This window comes from Thalassophryne amazonica, chromosome 3 (genome assembly GCF_902500255.1).
Source record: "Thalassophryne amazonica chromosome 3, fThaAma1.1, whole genome shotgun sequence".
NCBI lineage: Eukaryota > Metazoa > Chordata > Actinopteri > Batrachoidiformes > Batrachoididae > Thalassophryne > Thalassophryne amazonica.
In genome coordinates, this window is record NC_047105.1 from 23,861,868 (window position 1) to 23,886,113 (window position 24,246).

At 45.6% G+C, this 24,246-nt stretch overlaps 1 protein-coding gene across 1 annotated transcript in view; it reads left to right on the top strand.

Moving 5' to 3' along the window:
- The window catches only part of matn4 (matrilin 4), a 157,173-nt gene that overhangs the window by 74,463 nt on the left and 58,464 nt on the right, over positions 1–24,246 (top strand). Inside the window, exons 4-9 of the mRNA XM_034165921.1 lie at positions 496–654; positions 849–1,080; positions 4,557–4,679; positions 12,198–12,320; positions 16,102–16,224; positions 17,092–17,214. Of these exons, the coding sequence (XP_034021812.1) occupies positions 496–654; positions 849–1,080; positions 4,557–4,679; positions 12,198–12,320; positions 16,102–16,224; positions 17,092–17,214 (883 nt within the window). The remainder of the gene's footprint in view (positions 1–495; positions 655–848; positions 1,081–4,556; positions 4,680–12,197; positions 12,321–16,101; positions 16,225–17,091; positions 17,215–24,246) is intronic.

Sequence of the window (24,246 nt, forward strand, 5' to 3'; positions counted from 1 at the left end):
GTGTCATGCTTTCTCTTAGGGTAAGATGTTTCTCTTGTAGCTGTGGGAGAAGTCCTTCTCCTTGGTCCTACACAGACCCTTGAGGTCCATTGGGCTCCTGCTTATGGATACTGTAGTGTGAAGAGGATGAGAGTCTGTAACCCCCCCAGATGGGATGCCAGTCCGTCACAGGTCACTTCCCTATTTCAGTTTGGGTTGCCCGGGATGAGCCAGATGACACAAATAATGTGACCCACACATCAGGAACTGAACCCAAGTCTGCATACTGGTGGTCCAACTCCTACCCCACTTTAGGGAAAGGCACTGTGAAAAACTCAGAGAGAAACATTTAATGTAAGTTAGAACTGCTCCTAGTCAGATGAGGTGGATTTTCAACATGACCACTGATTTATTACTATGAGTCAGTCGGAACTCCTGAAGGCCACGTTTGGCCTGGAAGACACTCACGCAGTCTTGCCTTGTTTTGTGTCACCTCACCTGTTTATTCCTCTTCAGGTCCGTAGTGAATTCTCTCTGAAGACCCACAACAATTTGGAGGCCATGGTGAAAAACATCAATCAGATCATTCCCCTCGCTCAGGGAACCATGACCGGGCTCGCCATCAGATATGTCATGAATGTTGCCTTCACTGCCGCGGAGGGAGACCGACCAAAGGCAAGGCATCCTGAATGTCTTACAGTTTTGAGGAAAGATAAAAAAGTTAAATACACATTTGAGTCACTGTATAAGTCAAGTCTGACATCTTTGATTCTTATTAATTAAAAAATATTGTGAAGCGCTTGTGTAAATATCACCTATGTCTGATTTCCAACAACCAAGAGCTTTGATTTTGGTGTTTACGCCTTCAGGTCCATAACGTGGCTGTGATCGTGACCGATGGGCGCCCTCAGGACCGTGTGGCAGAAGTGGCAACTGAAGCCAGAAAGAAAGGTATTGAAATCTATGCCGTGGGCGTCGCCCGTGCTGACATGACATCACTGAGGGCCATGGCGTCCCCACCCTTTGAAGACCATGTCTTCCTGGTGGAGTCATTTGATTTGATCCACCAGTTTGGACGGCAGTTCCAAGACCAGCTCTGTGGTAAGACAGGAAGCAAGTAAAACAGAAATTGTATACTTGATTTTTTTTTTTTTTTTATATTATCATAATGGCCTGACTCCTTCACAACCAGAATCGACAAAAAACAATCTTCTGATCGTGATCGATGTTTGTACCACTATAAGTCTGTTGGTTTACATAGACCTGGACTGGTCAGCTGAGAACTGGAGTCAGTCATGTAGTTTTTTTTTTTAATTCCCATGCTGGTGATGATTTTTTCCAACCACTCACCATATCTACTGTGGATGGAGAAAATGCTAAATAGATCATAATTATGAGGGAAAAATGCTTATTTAATGAGCTACTTCCTTTTTCCCTTCACTCACAACTGTTTTCTGGAATGCTACACAGAGAAACAGTTCTCCCCGTGTGGCACACAGACACAAACAGAAGAACATTTAAAAAGAACACCCGTGATGAACACACCCAAGTCCACTCTCTGTTACCAAGTCAGTTGTGTTCATGTTTCTGGGTTGTTGGTCTTTGAGATGAAGAGATGCCTGAGCAGAGCTTACAGAGTTACGAGGATGCTGGACACAGATGTTTGCCCATGGTGACACAATGACAGTAGAGTGAAGGTTCAAGAGACAAATTTGTGTCTGTAAAAACGGTTGCAAATAATAACATAGCTCACACACACACACAAAAACATGTTTGCTGATTAACTAACAGTGCACACTGAGGACTTTCCAGCGCACAGAATATCACATTATTTTGTTTTTCCATTTAGCATGTTAGCCTTCATAAATATGCAGTTTGGGGTTTGTCCACCCAGTTGTGCAAAACTGTGGCTGCTGAATGTGCAAATCAGTGAGGTTTGTATATGCATTGAGATTTTTCAAGATCAAAGGGAAATTTAGGAATTTTTTTTCTCTTTATTTTGCTTTTTTAAACCTGGTGTTACGGTTGGGAGCAAAAGCAGAGTAAAATCAAAACTCAAAAGCAAGCAGCCAGAAGACGGGACATACAGATGCAAAAACCACTGTGCTTTATTATGTCCACCAAGGATATAATAAAATCATCTGCGTTAATTGATTTATTTGTCTGCCTGTCTGTCTTTTAGCAGGATTATGTCAAAACTACTGCATGGATTTTGTGCATTTGGCTTTTGCCGCGTTTTTCTATTTTCTGGTGTTTTCTTGAGTTGCAGTGCCTTTGGCCTCTTAGGGCCACCGTATCTTAGGGCATGGAAGACTCCATTAAAGTTTGGAGGTGATCCGGATCCGGATTCTGGATGAAGTTTTACTTTATATAGGCTTTGAAGGATTACTGTTAGCAGGATTACGTCAAAACTACTGCACAGATTTTGACAAAATTTTTACCACAGATAGATATTAATTTTGGAGGTGATCTGAATCTGGATTCTGGATTCTGGATCAAGTTACACTTTATAGGCTTTGAAGGACTACATCAAAACTATTGTACTTCACGGATTGTCACCAAATTTGCACCACAGATAGATATTAGGACATGGAAGACGCCACTGAATTTGGGAGGTGATCTGAATCCGGATTCTGGCTCAGGATTTCACTTTTTGTATAGGCTTTGAAGGATTACTTCAAAATTACTTCACGGACTCTCACCAAATTTTCACCACTGAAGTATACAGAAAATACACACAGAATAAAACCTGCGGTACATCAGACAAATCTATGACATATATGAAAAACACAAGGACAATCAGAGAACCGGGGCGGGGGACAAAAGTAAAGACATGACAGAAAAGGACAACAAGAAGGACTGCAGTCCATAGGCTAGACACACTGAATGACACGCCCAGGCAGGGGAGCGCACATCATGTACCACAAACACACACACACCCCCAAGACACAACAGAGACACACATAGGACTTCAGACACGAACCAAGAAAGCAGACTCACACATACATACAGACCCTGCATGATATCATGGGATTTGACCACTTTGGGGGACAGCCTGCCATTGCACAACACAAACACAGCATCACTTCACATTGAAAAACGGTGTACTGTTTTGTTTCCAGCTCAAATCATGAACAATGTAGGTTTTTTGGTTCCCAGTGGAGAAGGGAAGATGAGGCAAATGGGAGAGGTCTGTAAGTGTTAGCTTACACACCTTGACAGAGTAGCTGCGGTCTCTCGCCTGCACAACTGGCTCCACATGTTTGAGCTCTGGGTCATAAACAAACCACAACACATGTCCACTTTCCGACCGCATTATCGCTTTTTCTTTGCATTTTCACTTTGTTTGCAGTGTCATTTGCCAAAAAAGTCAGAGAAAGTGGCATGTTTCTGATGGGGGCAAACGACGGCTGTCCCCGGATGTACGATTATTGCGTCGTATGTGTCATATTTTAACCCTTTAGTGCCCACCCTCAAATGAGACTGTGCTGCCCAATTATTCTTAGTAAGTCACTCGCTGAATATTTCGAATCCAACATGTAAAAGTTTGGAAAGACCAGGCAATCCGCCAGTCTGGTATTATATGCCATCGTAGTCAGTACCCAAGCCTTCAGGGTCCTGGTGCTTCTTGTCTCACTGTATGGTTGTGAGAGTTTGATACTAGCTAGTGACCTAAGGTGGTGAATGACTGGACGCCTTTCTTACTAGGGTCCTTGGGTACTGTTGTAGGGACTTTGTGTCAAAAAGACCAAGGGAGCGCCCCCCTATCACTTCGTGGTGGCGGATGGATTTTTGGGTGGATGGACTGGTTGTGTCTGCGTAAGTCGTACCCGAGACATAAGGTGGTGTTGTGGTGTGGTGGATAGGGTGAACAATCCACCACCAGACACGGGAGGCGTGTTCTGCCCTCCACAGATCTCTCATACTTCACGTCACCCAGACATAAACAGACATAAAAAGCTGAGCCAAATCTATGGAATTTGTAGTTGAACTATTGAAACACATTTGAGGCAACACTGGATTCTTTGTCTTTAAAAACAGTCAGCACATGAAGCCCGAAAAGACAAATATAACACCATGCCCATCTAGCCTCAGAGTACCCCATATGTTCTCCCAGCAGCCTCATAAAAACCTTATTTCCTCTTAATTATATTCTGCTCAAAGAGACTGTTGCTGCAGCCAAAATCTGTCTCCTTTTTTGACTTTTCTCAGTGGTGAAACAATAAAAGCCAGAGAAATTAAAATGCAAACATGTTAAAAACACTTCTGCATGAGCATCTTTCACATACACACTTTATTACTTTTACCGGTGAGTTGAAAGATTTCGGTTACCAAGTTCACTAACCATGAAGAGAATATATTTTGATTAAAGTCAGACAAAACATTGGCAGTTTTAAGGGAAACTCTCCAGGTTTTGTATCCAGGATCACTTTTGTAAACATTCCGTGTTTCCACTCCTTGATTTTCTTGCTGCAGTCGTTTGGACAGTGAGAGGGTTGATGTCAGTCATCATGTTACTGAGACAGGCAATGAAATAGCATCATTCTGCAGCTGTGGATGCTGATGTTTCTGTGCAGGTGTGGATCTATGCGTGGAATCGGATCACGGCTGTGAACACGTCTGTGAGAGCTCCCCGGGTTCCTACCGCTGCCTCTGTTTGCCTGGATACACTCTGAACGACGATGAGAAAACATGCACAGGTAACGGACCTGTTCACGAGGCCTCTGCAGCCAACGACCTGGTTTTTACACGTAAACGCAGATGACAGACTAACACATGGCAACATAACAGACTGCAAGATCAACGGTGGTGTCGAGTCTCAGCATGCAAAAATGCACATTTCACCTACTATAAAAAAAAAAAAAAATCAGGTTTGTACAGATTTACTCTACAGCAGCTGGACTTTGAGTAAACATTTTGGTTTTTCCTTCCTGGATGACTAAGATCAATTGCAGCTATTCTCAATGGCAGCAAGGTTGCCAAATGTACATTTCTGTCTTTTTTTAAAGTAAATTTTTGCGACAAGCGGATTCACATAAATTTGTTCAGTGAAATAAAATATTGGCTCAAACATGAGCTTTTACATTAAAATAACAAACATTATGATGCTGTTGACTTTTATTGTATAAAAAACCATAAAACCATAAAAATTGCACCCAACGTCGAGGAAGCTTTCACATTAGCAGACAATAATCATATGATCTACTTTTCTACATAATCTCACACAACCAAATTATGTGCTGTGATTAAAAACAAGTTGTCCCATATAAATTGTTGTTATTATTAATAATATAACTAAGGCAAAGCCTTGAACTGAAAATCAACGTAGGTTGATGTAAATATATCATGTCGATTGTAAGTGATACACCATAGTTCAAAATTGCTTGGGTGTATGTGTTGTGTGGGCCGCTGAAGAGGAGGTACTGCTGGCCCACCACCACCAGATGGCGCCCTGCTTGAAGTGCGGGCTTCAAGCATGAGAGGGCGTCATAGCAACCGGGAGTGACAGCTGTCACTCGTTATCAGCACCAGCTGTCACTCATCCACATCACCACCACCATAAAGGCCGGACTGCAACTCCACCTCCCCGCCGAGAAATCAGCTACCATTCAGGTAACGTCTCTGCTGAATCTTAATCGAGCATTAATCTGATCTCCTTTGCAGCCGTTTTCCTGGGACGGATTCCTTGTCTGCTGAGTTGGCGTTTGGTGTGGACTGCGACGGCTTCGCCTCCCATCCAGATAAGTGGTTATCTCAGGAGCTGCACGAGTGTGTGATTCGGAGGTGGAGGTTCTCCCTCCTAACTAAACACTGACTGTGGGATTACTGAGTGTGCGAACTCACACTCATCAGTACGGTTTCTGTTCTCTGCCAGCAGTACCGGGTCTGACTGCTGAAGACAGTGGCCACCTGGGGCGCAGGGCTTTGCGGCTCCGGTGTTCTTCAGCTCTGTTGGTGGTGGAAGCTCTGTGGGATCCGGCTCTTCTCTCGCCAGACGTCTTCTTTCTTTGAGCCTGCCCACACGTCACCTTGTGTATAATTGACATTCCACCATATTGTTTTTGTCTGTACTTCGTTGTGCGATTCACAACATTAAATTGTTACTTTTTGGCTTATCCATTGTCCGTTCATTAACGCCCCTTGTTGTGGGTCCGTGTCACGACACTTTCACAACAGGATTTCTCGGCCAGCGTCATGGATCCCGAGGGGCGTCAACCATCGCTTGAACAGCCAATGGAAGAGCGAGGTGCACAGGCGCCAGCAGGAGGCGTGTTAGGTGAGCTGCAGCACATCTTAACCGCTTTTACTGCTCGGTTGGACTTAGTTACCGAGCAGAGCATTATTCTCAATCGAAGGATGGAGGCTCTCACCACCCAGGTGGAAGCGCATGCTCAGGGCGCTGCTGCAGCACCTCCTCCTGCTGACCGTATGCCAGAGACAGACATTCCACTGGTCATTCAACGAACCCCCCCCCCCCCCTTCCCCTGAAGCATACATAAGCCCTCCGGAGCCGTACGGAGGCTGTGTGGAGACGTGCGCGGACTTCTTGATGCAGTGCTCGCTCGTCTTTTCACAGCATCCCGTCATGTACGCGTCTGACACTAGCCGGGTGGCTTACGTAATAAATCTGCTTCGAGGAGAGGCACGCGCCTGGGCTACGGCGCTCTGGGAGCAGAATTCACGGCTCCTAACAATTTACACTGAGTTTGTGAGGGAGTTCCAACAGGTGTTCGACCACCCTCATAGAGGCGAGACCGCTTCAAGCGTGCTGCTGTTGATACGACAGGGGTGTCGGAGCGCAGCGAAGTATGCGGTCGACTTCCGCATTGCGGCAGCGCGAGCCGGCTGGAATGCTGTTGCGCTCTGCGCCGCCTTTGTAAACGGACTGTCTCTGGTCCTTAAGGAGCACCTGGTGACGAAGGACGAGCCGCGGGATTTAGATGGGCTTATCGACGTGGTTATACGGTTAGACAACCGATTAACAGAACACCGACGGGAGCAAGACGAAGGGCGTGGTCAGGCACAAGCCGTCCCTCTTCCTCACGGGTCCAAAAGGGAGCCGACTTCCCCACGCTCCACAGCCAGGGCTCTCCACGTGACGACAGCTCCCCCTGCTGACGTTGCTATGGAAACGAGCAGGGCCAAAGGCAATCAGGTCAGAGACAAAGGAGGCTGATCCGTGGAGAGTGTTTTCTCTGCAGCTCAACCGAACACACACAGAGAGAATGCCCCAAACGGTCAAAACAGCAGCACTCGTCCTTAGAGACTGGTCTAAGGGTGGGTCACAACACCCACGCGGGGAGACCCCGACAATCGGCACGTATCCCAGTCACGATCCTGAGTGGGGATCTAACCCTTCACGCCCCAGCACTGGTGGACACGGGGTCAGAGGGGAATCTGCTGGATAGCAGATGGGCAAAGGAGGTTGGGCTCCCTCTAGTGGCCTTACCGTCACCATTGTCGGTGCGGGCAGTAGATGGCACCCTTCTTCCACTAATCACACACCAGACACAGCCAGTGACATTGGTGGTGTCTGGGGATCACAGGGAGGAGATTGTATTTTATGTAACACCTTCTACCTCCCGAGTGATTTTGGGTTTTCCATGGGTGTTGAAACACAATCCCCGGATTGATTGGCCATCTGGGGTTGTGGTTCAGTGGAGCGAAACCTGCCACCGGGAGTGTTTAGGATCCTCGGTTCCACCCGGTAAGACAGCTAAGGAGGAGGTTTTAGTCCCCCCCAATCTGGCGGCGGTGCCAGCCGAGTACCATGACCTTGCCGATGTCTTCAGCAAGGATCTGGCACTCACGCTGCCCCCACACCATCCGTACGATTGTGCCATTGATTTGATACCGGGCGCTGAGTACCCGTCCAGCAGGCTGTACAACCTCTCACATCCGGAATGCAAATCAGTGGAGACCTACATCCGGGACTCGTTAGCTGCCGGGTTGATCCGGAACTCCACTTCCCCGATGGGTGCTGGTTTCTTTTTTGTGGGCAAGAAGGACGGCGGACTCCGTCCATGCATTGATTACAGAGGGCTGAACGAGATCACGGTTCGCAACCGATACCCGTTACCCCTGTTGGATTCAGTGTTCACGCCCCTGCATGAAGCCCAAATATTCACGAAATTGGATCTTAGGAATGCTTATCACCTGGTTCGGATCCGGGAGGGAAACGAGTGGAAGACGGCATTTAACACCCCGTTAGGTCACTTTGAGTACCTGGTCATGCCGTTCGGCCTCACCAATGCACCCGCGAAGTTCCAAGCGTTGGTTAATGACGTCTTGTGGGACTTCCTGCATCGGTTTGTCTTCGTATATCTAGACGATATACTCATCTTTTCTCCGGATCCTGAGACCCATGTCAAGCATGTACGTCAGGTCCTACAGCAGTTGTTGGAGAACCGGCTGTTTGTGAAGGGCGAGAAGTGCGAGTTCCACTGCACTTCTTTGTCCTTCCTGGGGTTCATAATCTCCTCCAACTCCGTCGCCCCTGATCCGGCCAAGGTTGCGGCGGTGAGAGATTGGCCCCAACCAACAAACCGTAGGAAACTACAACAGTTCCTCGGTTTTGCAAATTTCTACCGGAGGTTCATCAAGGGCTACAGTCAGGTAGTTAGCCCCCTGACAGCCCTGACCTCCACAAAAGTCCCCTTCACCTGGTCGGATCGGTGCGAAGCCGTGTTTAGGGAGTTGAAACGCCAGTTCTCGACTGCACCGGTTCTGGTGCAGCCCGATCCTAATCGCCAGTTCATAGTTGAAGTGGACGCCTCTGACCCAGGGATAGGAGCCGTGCTATCCCAGAGCGGGGAGTCCGACAAGGTTCTCCATCCATGTGCCTACTTTTCCCGCAGGTTGACCCCGGCTGAAAGGAACTATGACGTCGGCAATTGGGAACTTTTTGCGGTGAAGGAGGCTCTTGAGGAGTGGAGACACCTGTTGGAGGGAGCATCGGTACCATTTACGGTTTTCACGGACCATCGGAACCTGGAGTACATTCGGACCGCCAGGCGTCTGAACCCCAGGCAAGCCCGTTGGTCGCTGTTCTTCGGGCATTTTGACTTCCGGATCACCTACCGCCCCGGGACAAAAAAACAACGATCTGGCGCCCTGTCCCGGGTGCATGAAGAGGAGGTCAAGACCGAGCTGTCAGACCCCCCTGAATCTATCATCCCCGAGTCCACTGTCGTGGCCACCCTTACCTGGGACGTGGAGAAGATCATCCGGGAGGCCCTGACATGGAGCCTGGACCCGGGGACAGGTCCGAAGGACAAATTGTGCGTCCCACCAGAGGCCAGGGCTGCGGTCCTTGACTTCTGTCACGGTTCCAAGCTCTCCTGTCATCCAGGGGTGCGAAGGACCGTGGCAGTGGTCCGGCAGCGCTTCTGGTGGGCGTCTATGGAAGCCAACGTCCCGGAGTATGTCCAGGCCTGCACCACCTGTGCCAGGGGCAAATCCGACCACCACAAGGCCCAAGGCCTCCTCGAGCCTCTGCCCGTGCCTCATCGCCCCTGGTCTCACATTGGCCTGGACTTTGTCACGGGCCTCCCGCCGTCCCAGGGCATGACTTCCATCCTCACGATAGTGGACCGGTTCTCCAAGGCGGCCCACTTCGTGGCCCTCCCGAAGCTCCCGACGGCCCAGGAGACTGCAGACCTCCTGGTCCACCATGTCGTGCGTCTGCATGGGATTCCATCGGACATTGTCTCGGATCGTGGTCCTCAGTTCTCCTCCCAGGTCTGGAGGAGTTTCTGCAGGGAACTGGGGGCCACCGTCAGTCTCTCGTCTGGGTACCACCCCTAGACGAACGGGCAGGCAGAGCGGACGAACCAGGAACTGGAGCAGGCCCTCCGCTGCGTGACCTCCGCGCACCCGACGGCCTGGAGTGACCATCTGGCCTGGATCGAGTACGCTCATAATAGCCAAGTTTCGTCTGGCACCGGCCTCTCCCCGTTTGAGGTGTGTTTGGGGTACCAGCCCCCATTGTTTCCGCTAGTGGAGGGAGAGGTCGGGGTGCCCTCAGTCCAGGCCCATCTGAGGAAGTGCCGTCGGGTGTGGCGTACTGCCCGCTCTGCCCTGCTCAGAGCCCGGACGAGGGCTAAGGCCCATGCAGACCGCCGGCGTTCCCCGGCCCCTGCATACCAGCCCGGGCAGGCGGTCTGGTTATCCACAAAGGACATACCTCTACAAACGGAATCCCAGAAGCTTAAGGACCCTTCACCATCGTGAAGGTCCTCAGTCCAGCCGCAGTGAAGATGAAGCTGCCAGTTTCACTGCGGATACATCCGGTATTCCACGTCTCCAGACTCAAACCCTGCCACACCTCTCCCCTCTGTGCCCCTGGACCGGCGCCGCCACCTGCCCGGATCATCGACGGGGAGCCGGCTTGGACTGTGCGCCGACTCCTGGACATTCGTCGAAAGGGCCGAGGATTCCAGTATTTGGTGGACTGGGAAAGATACGGACCTGAAGAACGCTCCTGGGTGAAGAGGAGCTTCATCCTGGACCCGGCCCTCCTGGCCGATTTCTATGCCCGGCACCCGGACAAGCCTGGTCGGGCGCCAGGAGGCACCCGTTGAGGGGGGGGGGTCCTGTTGTGTGGGCCGCTGAAGAGGAGGTACTGCTGGCCCACCACCACCAGATGGCGCCCTGCTTGAAGTGCGGGCTTCAAGCATGAGAGGGCGTCATAGCAACCGGGAGTGACAGCTGTCACTCGTTATCAGCACCAGCTGTCACTCATCCACATCACCACCACCATAAAGGCCGGACTGCAACTCCACCTCCCCGCCGAGAAATCAGCTACCATTCAGGTAACGTCTCTGCTGAATCTTAATCGAGCATTAGTCTGATCTCCTTTTCAGCCATTTTCCTGGGACGGATTCCTTGTCTGCTGAGTTGGCGTTTGGTGTGGACTGCGACGGCTTCGCCTCCCACCCCACCCAGATAAGTGGTTATCTCAGGAGCTGCACGAGTGTGTGATTCGGAGGTGGAGGTTCTCCCTCCTAACTAAACACTGACTGTGGGATTACTGAGTGTGCGAACTCACACTCATCAGTACTATTTCTGTTCTCTGCCAGCAGTACCGGGTCTGACTGCTGGTGGTGGTGGAAGCTGTGTGGGATCTGGCTCTTCTCTCGCCAGACGTCTTCTATCTTCGAGCCTGCCCACACGTCACCTTGTGTATAATTGACATTCCACCATATTGTTTTTGTTTGTACTTCGTTGTGCGATTCACAACATTAAATTGTTACTTTTTGGCTTATCCATTGTCCGTTCATTAACGCCCCCTGTTGTGGGTCCGTGTCACGACACTTTCACAACAGTATGAAGGTCTTGAGATTAAGGTATTTTAAATAGAATGAAACGATTTCTTAATGATAAACTATTGTAGGCTTCAATGATACATAATGTAGGTTTATTGAAGGTATTCATGTATGTATTCAAGTATCATTGCTCAGTAGAATATCAAGAATGGACACTGCTGTATTCTCGAGATCCATAGATTTATTGAATGATCAATGTAATTTACAGCAACAGTAAATAATATGTTTATGTCGCCGACATTAATGAGCAAAGCTCCTCACCATCTCACCATGTCATTTAGGTACTTCAGATTTTTTTTTTTTTTCAGTAAAATGGTTCTGGGGAGATTTAGCGTGGCTAAAAACCCTTCAGTTTCTAGGGCCCTTGGCTCCCCCAGCCTCCCCATCCAGGGCCTTCTTGACCCCTGCCATTTTTCTTTATTTGCCTCTCACATGCCTGGAAGCTCCTCACCATCTGACCGTGTCATTTAAGTCCTTCAGACTTTTTTTTTTTCCAGTAAAATCGTTCTGGGAAGCATTAGCATGGCTAAAATCCGATGTCCCACAAGGATCAATCCTTGGACCTTTACTTTTTTCGCTGTACATAAATGACTTACCAAATGTGTGCAAAGATGTCAATGCATAAATGTACGCGGATGATGTGGTCATTTTTCCTCACTGAAACAATGTGAAAGACTTCTCTTCAAAACTCACGGATGTGCTACACAACATACAACACTGGTTAAATGACACCTGCCTACAGTTAAATACAAAAAAAACAGTATGCTGTAGCATAACAGAAAAGGTAAAATGGAGAGAAGGCATTTGTTGATTGAGAGTTGACCACTTCCAAAGGATACGTCACTAATAATTTGTGAACATCAATGTCAAGCATGTGTTTGTGTATTTCAGCCATCGATCTGTGTGCTGAGGGAAAACATGACTGTGAGCACGTCTGCATCAGCTCTCCTGGTTCCTTTACCTGTGACTGTAACAGAGGATACAAACTGAATGATGACAACAAGACCTGCACAAGTCAGTCCCACAGATGCACACATACATGTAACCTGTTACATGCATAAAAAAGAAATTCAAACAATATTGCAAATTCACAGTTTTTTCCAAATTAAAAGTCAAATTATGAAAATAATTTAAAATTATTTTTTATATCTAGATTATCCCAATAAACTTATTGGCTGACAATAAGACATGTATGATGATGGAGTTACAAAATAGCCCATGTTTGAACATAGTAAATTCAGTGTCCAGTGGATCGAGCAGAGAAACAATATGGCATCAAAATGCTAGTTGTCACCACTCTCTGTATATAGGCACTCTAGTGTACCATAGATCTGTCTGCCACCTATTGGACATGCCTGAGATTGTTGCAGAGAACAAGCTTTTCATCACATGCATGATGGAGATTCTGAGCAGGTGTCGTTGAAGCTACATGTAGATTTAATAAACGTGTTTGTCAGTTTATTTCAGTTCAAAGCTTAGGCCTGGTGGCCACCAAGGGCGTCACGCCTTGTACAGTGTTTGTGGTAGTTTTTAGTTGAAAGTTGTGTTGGTGAATTCTTTTATTTGGCTGGCAGATGAGTATTTCCAGTACTTTCAAGAGCGGAAACACACTGATTTGGTTTTGGATTTTCCAGTTAGAGATCTGACTTCAAGTACAAGTCCACAATACAGGTACAAAATAAAAGGTTGGAGTTTGGAAATACAGTGGTCCCTCGGTTATCGTGGGAGTTACGTTCTAAAAATAACCTGCGATAAGCGAAAGCCGCGAAGTAGCCAACGCTATTTATTGCAATTATTATAGATGTTTTAAGCCTGTAAAACCCCTCACTACACACTTTATACACTTTTCTCAAACAGGCATTAACATTTTCTCACTTTTCTCTCCTGTGTAAACACTCTCTTTTTTCTTCTGGGCGAGAAGATTATAAACAGACACATGCAGAACTCTCCCTTCACTCACTGCCTTTGGAGGTACGGATGCGGGACCCGCAAAGAATCCAAGTCCTCTCTCGGTGGCCACGGAGCTCTACGGCTGTGGTCAACAGCCGCATCAAAACGGCGAGCGTTGTCTCTGGACCTGTTGCCAGATTTGGCGCAGCTCTGCACAGCAGACAGGAGGGCGGTGTGAGTGGCCCGCTGCTGCGTTTACCGAGCCCGCAGACTCAGTAAGCGCATCGGAGGCAGTGAGAGCAATCGCTGTGATGCCGACCGGCCCGCCTGATAAGGACGCAGAACACAATGCGCTATTAAAAAAAAGCATGCAAAATTGCACAAAAAAAAATCTGCGAAGCTGTGAGGCCACGAAAGGTGAACTGCGTTATAGTGAGGGACTACTGTATCCAAATTCAGATTTGTCTAGATGGCAGGATAACATGTCTGTCAGCACTTGATTGACTAAACATACCTGGCTAAGTTAATTAGCTGTGAATACAGCGAGTTTATATGGGGACAGGACATCTCCACAGTGATTTTGACGGGGGGTAATGAGAGCAGATCATTTGAATTTCCGATAATGCCTTTCGGCACATGATTAATGCTCAAGCCTTCAGAATTAGTGCATTACTTTTAAAAATATGTGCAATATCATATTTTCACTTTGTAAAAATGACAGAGTTGCTGTTAATTTTGATAAACTGTCCGAAATTAGTTGGTTTTAAATGAAACCATAAGTGAAAGGTGCTTTGCACTTCATGTCTCCTGCCCACTGTCTGAGTGGATGCAAGTTGAATGTAAATGATGCTTCTTTTTTTGTAGCGGCACGCCAGGTGCACAAAGATGGAAGCTCTGGCTTTTTCTTTGTTTTTGGTTTGTGATCGCCTTTGAATTTACCCAGCAGCACTTGTGGTGCTTAAACTCGAAACTGGCTTAGCTGACTGCTTACTGAGTCAATACTAAAAGTTAGCGGTCAGCTGTAACTTCCACTAAATTTTTTTTTGCGTTTATGGGTATAGCATTATAAAAGTTAACTTTCCAGTTAGCGGATTAGCGGTTATCATTAGCTAACTTTTTGGTTAGCTGTGCCCATCACTGACTGTGAATGAGTCTGTCATTCCTACTGCACATCTCACCACTGTCACACTATCCTTGTACGTGTCCTGCACTACCCTCACATACTTCTCTGCCACTCCAGACTTCCTCATACAATACTACAACTCTTCTCTAGGCACTCTGTCATAAGCTTCCTCTAAGTCCACAAACACACAATGTAACGCCTTTGTTGTGAAAGTGTAGGAACACGGACCCACAACAGGGGCGCAAATGAACGGACAATGAAGGAAGTCAAATAACAACACTTTACTGTTGTGAAAAAACACAACCAACACGGCGAATGTGAAATTTAACAGTCAGTCAATTACAAGGGTGACGTGTGGGCAGGCTCAAAGAGTAAGAGACGTCCGTCCAAAGCAGAACCGGAACCACACGATTTCCTCCGCCACCGAACCCCGGGAATACTGGAGCCGCCAAGTCCCGAACACCCAGGTGGCCACTGCCTCTGCTTGTCGGATCTGGTACTGCTGGCGAGGAACAAAAACAGTTAGATGTGGGTGCGTGTGCACCCAGCAACACGTATGGTGGGAATGCCACCTCCACCTCTCGTCAAAAAAAGAAACAGAATATCTGCTGTCCAACACACACAAGCAATAGATATTCCTGTCAGAGAATCAACACAGTCAGCTGAGATCGTTACCTCCTTGGTAGAGCGATATCTCGGCAGAGAAGTGGAGATGACGTCTTGCAGATATAACGCTGCGGATCAGATGATTGGTAACAGCTGTCGTAGGTGACAGCTGTCACCCCGGCTGCTCCTGTGAGATGGCAGCGCACTCTGGTGCCTGGAGCCCGCACTCCAGGCAGGGTGCCCTCTGGTGGTGGTGGGCCAGCAGTACCTCCTCTTCAGCGGCTCACACAACAGCCTTCTGGCCTTCACTATACTACTCCATCAGTACTCTCAGAGCAAACATTGCATCTGTAGTGCTCTTTCTTGTTATGAAATCATATTGCTGCTCACAGATCCTCACTGCTTTTCTAAGCCTAGCTTCTGTTTACTCTTTCCCATAACGTCATGCTGGGGCTGATCAATTTTATGCCTGTGTAGTTACTGCAGCTCTGCACATCACCCTTGTTCTTAAAAATAGGAACCAGCACACTATGTCTCCACTCCGGAGGCATCCTCTCACTTTCCAAGATTTTATTGAATAATCTGGTTAGAAACTCCACTGTCAACTCTTCAAGACATTTCCATGTCTCCACTGGAATGTCATGTGGAGCAACTGCCTTTCCACTCTTCATCATTCTGTCGGGGTAAATTTATAGCATAGACAAAACCATGAGGCATAGCTATATAATATTTAAATTTATGTGCAAATTTAATGTGTTCTTGCTTTTTTTTATATTTTCAGTATGTGTATTGAAATTCACTAAATACATTCAATTTGGTTGCATGAATCCTCTTCAGTGAATAGTTTCAAAACACTAAAATTGTCATTAAAAGTCTCATCTTAAGCTTAATTCTTTAATACCTATAAAACAGTAATCAACAACATTTCTTTTCAGATGATTTTGATTTGCAGTGATCCATACCAAATCATACTAAACATGGCCTGGTGTGTCCACAGGGGGAACATCACACTGTTGCGTTGCCGTTTTGCTCAGTCCATCTTGTTTTAGAACTAATCTCTTCAGTCAGGATGCTGCAGGAACACAGCAGAAATCTTAACCATGTTTAAAGATTCCATGTCGAGGCAAACAGGACATTGATTCAACCGCACACATTTCTCTGCTTTCCTCCCCTCAGTGATCAACTACTGTTTGTTTGGCAACCATAGTTGTGCCCACAAGTGTGTGAGTGTGCTCAATGGCTATCACTGTCACTGTAACGATGGATACAAGCTGTGGGAAGACGGCAAGTCCTGCCATGGTACGTACAACATACATTCAACCAGATAATGACACGTACAAATATTATTCTGACAGACGGTGGGCAGCAACAAAAGCAAGTAAGCACATTGTAACGTTTGTGCGTACAGGCTCAGTCACAAATGTACACACAGTTGTAGTCATGAATGTATGGACAATTATAGTTGCAAAACCACACATAATTTTAGTGGCGAATCCACACATAGTTTTAATTGCGAATCCACGCATAGTTTTAGTTAGAAATACACATGCAATTTTAGTCTTCAATCCACAATGTTCGAGTATAGCAGAGACAGATGGAGTAAAACAAACTCAGCTTTGTCCATCTTTGGAGCTTTTTCATCAGTGAAGTTGCTATGTGGTCACAGCACACATATGACCCTAACATGTGTGTTTGTTATTTGCACACTTATGAACCTAACGTGTATTTGTTAATTGCACACTTATGAACCTAATGTGTGTGTTTGTTTTTGCACAATTATGAACCTAATGTGTGTATTTGCACACATATGAACTTAACGTGTGTTATTAGCACACATATGAACCTATCGTGTGTATGTGTACACTTATGAACCTAATGTGTGTGTTTGTTATTTGCACACTTATGAACCTAACGTGTGTATTTGCACACTTATGAACCTAACGTGTGTATTTGCACACTTATGAACCTAACGTGTGTATTTGCACACTTTTGAACCTAACGTGTGTATTTGCACACCTATGAACCTAACGTGTGTATTTGCACACCTATGAACCTAACGTGTGTATTTGCACACTTATGAACCTAACGTGTGTATTTGCACACTTATGAACCTAACGTGTGCATGTATTTGCACACTTATGAACCTAATGTGTGTTTGTTATTTAGCTGTTGACCTGTGCGCTGAGGACAAACACGACTGTGAACAAATCTGTGTCAGCGCACCAGGCGTGTTCACCTGTGACTGCTACAGAGGACACACCCTCAATGACGACAAGAAGACCTGCACACGTTAGTCAGACCCACACACACGTGCACACAGTACACACAAACACAGATGAAATGAAGCCAAACTGATCAGGAACAAAAATGAATGCTAAAATGAATTCTAATCCAAGTACATTTTTTTCCCACGAATGTGATTGATTAATCCTGTGAGATTTCAGACTTTATAATATGGGGTAACGGTGGCAAAATATTTGATCGTTTCACATTTGGATGTATTACTCCGCGCCTTGTCTGGTGTTCTGATGAGATGTCATTCCTGTCGAATGTCATTCCGGTCCTCCGTGCAACTGTGCATGTGCACGCATGCGCAATATAGTCGGGACGCGGAACTGTCAATTTGTGCAAATGTCACATTGATATTCCCATTCCAGAAGGTCCTTAATTTCCCAATAACTTAAGAAACAATGAATTTCTGTCCGATGCCATGTTAGTGCAAGTAGAACCACACTGCATGTGCAAAGGATCATGCGATCCTTAAGTTGATTCACTCACTCACTCACTCACTCACTCACTTACTCACTCACTCACTTACTTATCTTCAATGGCTTACTCCAGTTAAGGGTTACAGGGGACCCAGAGCCTATCTCAGCAGTCGTAGGTTGTGAGGCGGGGTACACCAGTCTGTCCCCTGAAGTTGTCTGTTTAAGTCATATCTACCTTAAAAGCTTTTTTAAAGCACATTAGAAGCACTTTACAACCACCCCCCCGGTTTTTTAAAGATATTTCTACCTGAAGCCAAAATATGGCCATTGGGTATCTGTCTATCTGTCTGTGCTCAGCATAAGTCCAGTTTCAAAGAGAGTCAAAATTAACCAGACATCTGACATTTTATTATTATCATTTTTATTATTATTATTATTTTTACTATGGATTTAGAACCATTTAAGCAGCCACCTGTAGTTTAAATCAATGTAAAATGAGTATGAAGCACTTTCAACCCACTGGAACCCAGTAAACTCTTCGTGCACGTCTTCATAAGAATTTCTTGTTAACATTGTAATATTAAAGACAGTTCCACATACGAGGTCTGTTAGAAAAGTATCCAACCTTTTTATTTTTTTCAAAAACTATATGGATTTGAATCACGTGTGATTGCATCCTCCAGGTGGACACCGTTCGGAAAATTAATATGGCTTTCAGGGACGATTTTATGGGGATTACACAGATTAAGGAGTGATCCAGACGGTTTAAAGACCACCCACAGCATCTGAGAGCGTGCCGCGCTCCAAGCGCCAATCGACAGGCTCAAACCCCGCTGAAACAACCAGATCATTTCCAACGTGAAGGCTTTGTTGATCCGGGACATCGTCTGGCTTTCACAAAAAGGCAGAAGGCGTGGATATCAGCACTTTTTCGGCACATTCCACTGTTACAGGAGTTTTTTCATGGAAAGAAAAGCGGAGGGACATGCCACGGAGCCGTTCATAACGCGGCACAAAACCACCTCCGTGTTGGTCTCACAGGACGGCTTTCAGGTGGATTTCAGACGGCTGTTGGTTGCTTTTCAGTCGTGTGATTATCCGAGAAATTGAGCATGAGCTGGACATGCCCCAGCATGTCCTGTGAGGCTTCATCATGGCGTTGCTTTGCGCCATGCGGCTCCACCGCGATGCACGGAACTCCTCCGCACGTCTGTCTCAATGTGCCGAAAAAGTGCTGATGTCCACGTCTTTTCACAGTTCCTGTGCTAGTCAGACGACATACTGGATGAAGACAGTGTCCAGTTTAGAAATGAACGGCACATTCCACTGTTACAGGAGTTTTTGTCATGGAAAGAGGAGCGGAATTCCGCACGTGAACTACATAATAAAATTTTATGGTCAACAGTATCAAAAGCAGCACTGAGGTCTAACAGAACAAGCACAGAGATGAGTCCACTGTCTGAGGCCATAAGAAGATCATTTGTAACCTTCACTAATGCTGTTTCTGTACTATGATGAATTCTAAAACCTGACTGAAACTCTTCAAATAGACCATTCCTCTGCAGATGATCAGTTAGCTGTTTTACAACTACCCTTTCAAGAATTTTTGAGAGAAAAGGAAGGTTGGAGATTGGCCTATAATTAGCTATAGCTAGAGAATAGAATAGCTAGCTATAGCTAATTATAGGCCAATCGGGTATTTGTAAAACAGAATATCTTACCCTTTCAGTTTGGGGAAAAAACTTCATCCACACTACGTCATTTAAAAAAAAAATCCATCCACATCAAACCGTATAAATGTGTTGTAATTAGTCTGCCAAACCTTTGGATGGCGGTACTGATTAAAATTCTATCCAATCAGCAGCCTTATTCTCTTGTCGTCACTTCCACAAAAACTAAAAACATGGCGCCAACCTCCTTCATGTGGACCGATAAGGAGTCGGAATTACTTCTAACCGAAGTTTTAGAATACAAAGTTAACATATATGCACACAAAAAGCGCCTGGACAATGGACAATACCAACACTTTGAGAGCAGCCATGTACCCAGACGTTTAATACTGCCATGAACACTCCTGGCCAGTAGATGGCAGTAGCGGCCTTGAAAAAATGTCAAACAAAATTACAGATAATCCGTGTCTGCTACATTTAAGATGCGTGGAATTTAACAAACGCAAATACACTAACGTCTATAAACCCAGAGAATATATTCACGAGAGTTTTAGGCACTAGAGTTTAATGCTGTTATCTGTGGACCCTGAACAGAGTGTCTGAAATGCATTTGTCCTGTCATGAACGTCTGAGACGTTACTTAAAACTACTTTAACTTTTAACTTTTACTTTAAAACAAAAACATATATCTGATATTTTCACTTTATAAACTTCAGACATGACAATAATTTTAAATAACTTGTCTAAAATTGTTGTGTGGGCCGCCAGAAGAGGAGGTACTGCTGGCCCACCACCAGAGGGCGACCTGTCTGGAGTGCGGGCTCCAGGCACCAGAGGGCGCAGCCGCCTCACAGGAGCAGCCAGGGTGACAACTGTCACGCATCACCTGCAACAGCTGTTACCAATCATCTGATCGGCAGGAGTATATCAGCAGGACGACGTCTCCACCTCTTTGCCGAGATATCGTTCTACCTGGAAGGTAATATTCTCAGCTCACTGTGAGACAGTAATCTTTTGTGACTTTGTGCGTTATATAACAGACTCCTTTTCCAACGAGAGGTGGAGGTAGTTTTCCTGCCGTGCGGATTGCTGGGTGCAAACGCGCCCTCATTTAACTGTTCTTTGTTCCTCGCCAGCAGTACTAGGTCCGACACGCGGAGGCAGTGGCCACCTGGGAGTTCGGGACTTGGCGGCTCCAGTATTCCCGGGGTCCTGTGGTGGAGGAAACCGTGTGGTTCCGGTTCTACTTCGGAGAGGCGTCTCCTATCTTCGAGCCTGCCCACACGACACCTTTGTAAATTGAATTTTGTCCATTATTGTAATCCGTTGTATTTGTTGTGCACGTTCGCAACAGTAAAGTGTTGTTATTTGACCTATTCCATTGTCCGTTCATTTGCGCCCCCTGTTGTGGGTCCGTGTACTTACACTTTCCCAACAGGATATCTCGGCCAACGTCATGGATCCCGAGGGGCGTCAACCGGCTGTTGAACGGCCAATGGAAGAACAGGGCGCACAGGCGCCCGCAGGAGGAATGATCGGTGAGTTGCAGCGGATCCTCACCGTTTTCATGGCTCGGTTGGATTTAATGACCGAGCAGAACGTCCTCCTTAACCGCAGGGTGGAGGCTCTCGCCGCGCAGGTGGAGGCGCGCCCTCAGGGCGCTGCTGCGGCTCTCCCTCCTGTCGACCCTGTGCGTAACAGTGACGTTCCACTGGTCGTTCAACGACCCCTCCCACCTTCCCCGGAAGCATACATAAGCCCTCCAGAGCCATACGGAGGTTGTGTGGAGACGTGCGCGGACTTCCTTATGCAGTGTTCGCTCGTCTTCGCACAACGTCCTGTCATGTACGCGACTGATTCTAGCAATCTCTCCCCCTGCCATCCCCTCATTACCCCATCCCCGTAGAGACGGTGCCTGCTCCCAGACTACCAATAACCAGCAAAAATCTATTTAAGCATAAAAATTCAAAAAGAAAAAATAATATAGCACCTTCTACTGCACCACAGACTAAAACAGTTAAATGTGGTCTATTAAACATTAGGTCTCTCTCTTCTAAGTCCCTGTTGGTAAATGATATAATAATTGATCAACATATTGATTTATTCTGCCTAACAGAAACCTGGTTACAGCAGGATGAATATGTTAGTTTAAATGAGTCAACACCCCCGAGTCACACTAACTGTCAGAATGCTCGTAGCACGGGCCGGGGCGGTGGATTAGCAGCAATCTTCCATTCCAGCTTATTAATTAATCAAAAACCCAGACAGAGCTTTAATTCATTTGAAAGCTTGTCTCTTAGTCTTGTCCATCCAAATTGGAAGTCCCAAAAACCAGTTTTATTTGTTATTATCTATCGTCCACCTGGTCGTTACTGTGAGTTTCTCTGTGAATTTTCAGACCTTTTGTCTGACTTAGTGCTTAGCTCAGATAAGATAATTATAGTGGGCGATTTTAACATCCACACAGATGCTGAGAATGACAGCCTCAACACTGCATTTAATCTATTATTAGACTCTATTGGCTTTGCTCAAAAAGTAATGAGTCCACCCACCACTTTAATCATATCTTAGATCTTGTTCTGACTTATGGTATGGAAATAGAAGACTTAACAGTATTCCCTGAAAACTCCCTTCTGTCTGATCATTTTTTAATAACATTTACATTTACTCTGATGGACTACCCAGCAGTAGGGAATAAGTTTCATTACACTAGAAGTCTTTCAGAAAGCGCTGTAACTAGGTTTAAGGATATGATTCCTTCTTTTTGTTCTCTAATGCCATATAACAACACAGTGCAGAGTAGCTACCTAAACTCTGTAAGGGAGATAGAGTATCTCGTCAATAGTTTTACATCCTCATTGAAGACAACTTTGGATGCTGTAGCTCCTCTGAAAAAGAGAGCTTTAAATCAGAAGTGTCTGACTCCATGGTATAACTCTCAAACTCGTAGCTTAAAGCAGATAACCCGTAAGTTGGAGAGGAAATGGCGTCTCACTAATTTAGAAGATCTTCACTTAGCCTGGAAAAAGAGTCTGTTGCTCTATAAAAAAGCCCTCCGTAAAGCTAGGACATCTTTCTACTCATCACTAATTGAAGAAAATAAGAACAACCCCAGGTTTCTTTTCAGCACTGTAGCCAGGCTGACAAAGAGTCAGAGCTCTATTGAGCTGAGTATTCCATTATCTTTAACTAGTAATGAGTTCATGACTTTCTTTGCTAACAAAATTTTAACTATTAGAGAAAAAATTACTCATAACCATCCCAAAGACGTATCGTTATCTTTGGCTGCTTTCAGTGATGCCGGTATTTGGTTAGACTCTTTCTCTCCGATTGTTCTGTCTGAGTTATTTTCATTAGTTACTTCATCCAAACCATCAACATGTTTATTAGACCCCATTCCTACCAGGCTGCTCAAGGAAGCCCTACCATTATTTAATGCTTCGATCTTAAATATGATCAATCTATCTTTGTTAGTTGGCTATGTACCACAGGCTTTTAAGGTGGCAGTAATTAAACCATTACTTAAAAAGCCATCACTTGACCCAGCTATCTTAGCTAATTATAGGCCAATCTCCAACCTTCCTTTTCTCTCAAAAATTCTTGAAAGGGTAGTTGTAAAACAGCTAACTGATCATCTGCAGAGGAATGGTCTATTTGAAGAGTTTCAGTCAGGTTTTAGAATTCATCATAGTACAGAAACAGCATTAGTGAAGGTTACAAATGATCTTCTTATGGCCTCGGACAGTGGACTCATCTCTGTGCTTGTTCTGTTAGACCTCAGTGCTGCTTTTGATACTGTTGACCATAAAATTTTATTACAGAGATTAGAGCATGCCATAGGTATTAAAGGCACTGCGCTGCGGTGGTTTGAATCATATTTGTCTAATAGATTACAATTTGTTCATGTAAATGGGGAATCTTCTTCACAGACTAAAGATAATTATGGAGTTCCACAAGGTTCTGTGCTAGGACCAATTTTATTCACTTTATATATGCTTCCCTTAGGCAGTATTATTAGACGGTATTGCTTAAATTTTCATTGTTACGCAGATGATACCCAGCTTTATCTATCCATGAAGCCAGAGGACACACACCAATTAGCTAAACTGCAGGATTGTCTTACAGACATAAAGACATGGATGACCTCTAATTTCCTGCTTTTAAACTCAGATAAAACTGAAGTTATTGTTCTTGGCCCCACAAATCTTAGAAACATGGTGTCTAACCAGATCCTTACTCTGGATGGCATTACCCTGACCTCTAGTAATACTGTGAGAAATCTTGGAGTCATTTTTGATCAGGATATGTCATTCAAAGCGCATATTAAACAAATATGTAGGACTGCTTTTTTGCATTTACGCAATATCTCTAAAATCAGAAAGGTCTTGTCTCAGAGTGATGCTGAAAAACTAATTCATGCATTTATTTCCTCTAGGCTGGACTATTGTAATTCATTATTATCAGGTTGTCCTAAAAGTTCCCTAAAAAGCCTTCAGTTAATTCAAAATGCTGCAGCTAGAGTGCTGACGGGGACTAGAAGGAGAGAGCATATCTCACCCATATTGGCCTCTCTTCATTGGCTTCCTGTTAATTCTAGAATAGAATTTAAAATTCTTCTTTTTACTTATAAGGTTTTGAATAATCAGGTCCCATCTTATCTTAGGGACCTCATAGTACCATATCACCCCAATAGAGCGCTTCGCTCTCAGACTGCAGGCTTACTTGTAGTTCCTAGGGTTTGTAAGAGTAGAATGGGAGGCAGAGCCTTCAGCTTTCAGGCTCCTCTCCTGTGGAACCAGCTCCCAATTCAGATCAGGGAGACAGACACCCTCTCTACTTTTAAGATTAGGCTTAAAACTTTCCTTTTTGCTAAAGCTTATAGTTAGGGCTGGATCAGGTGACCCTGAACCATCCCTTAGTTATGCTGCTATAGACGTAGACTG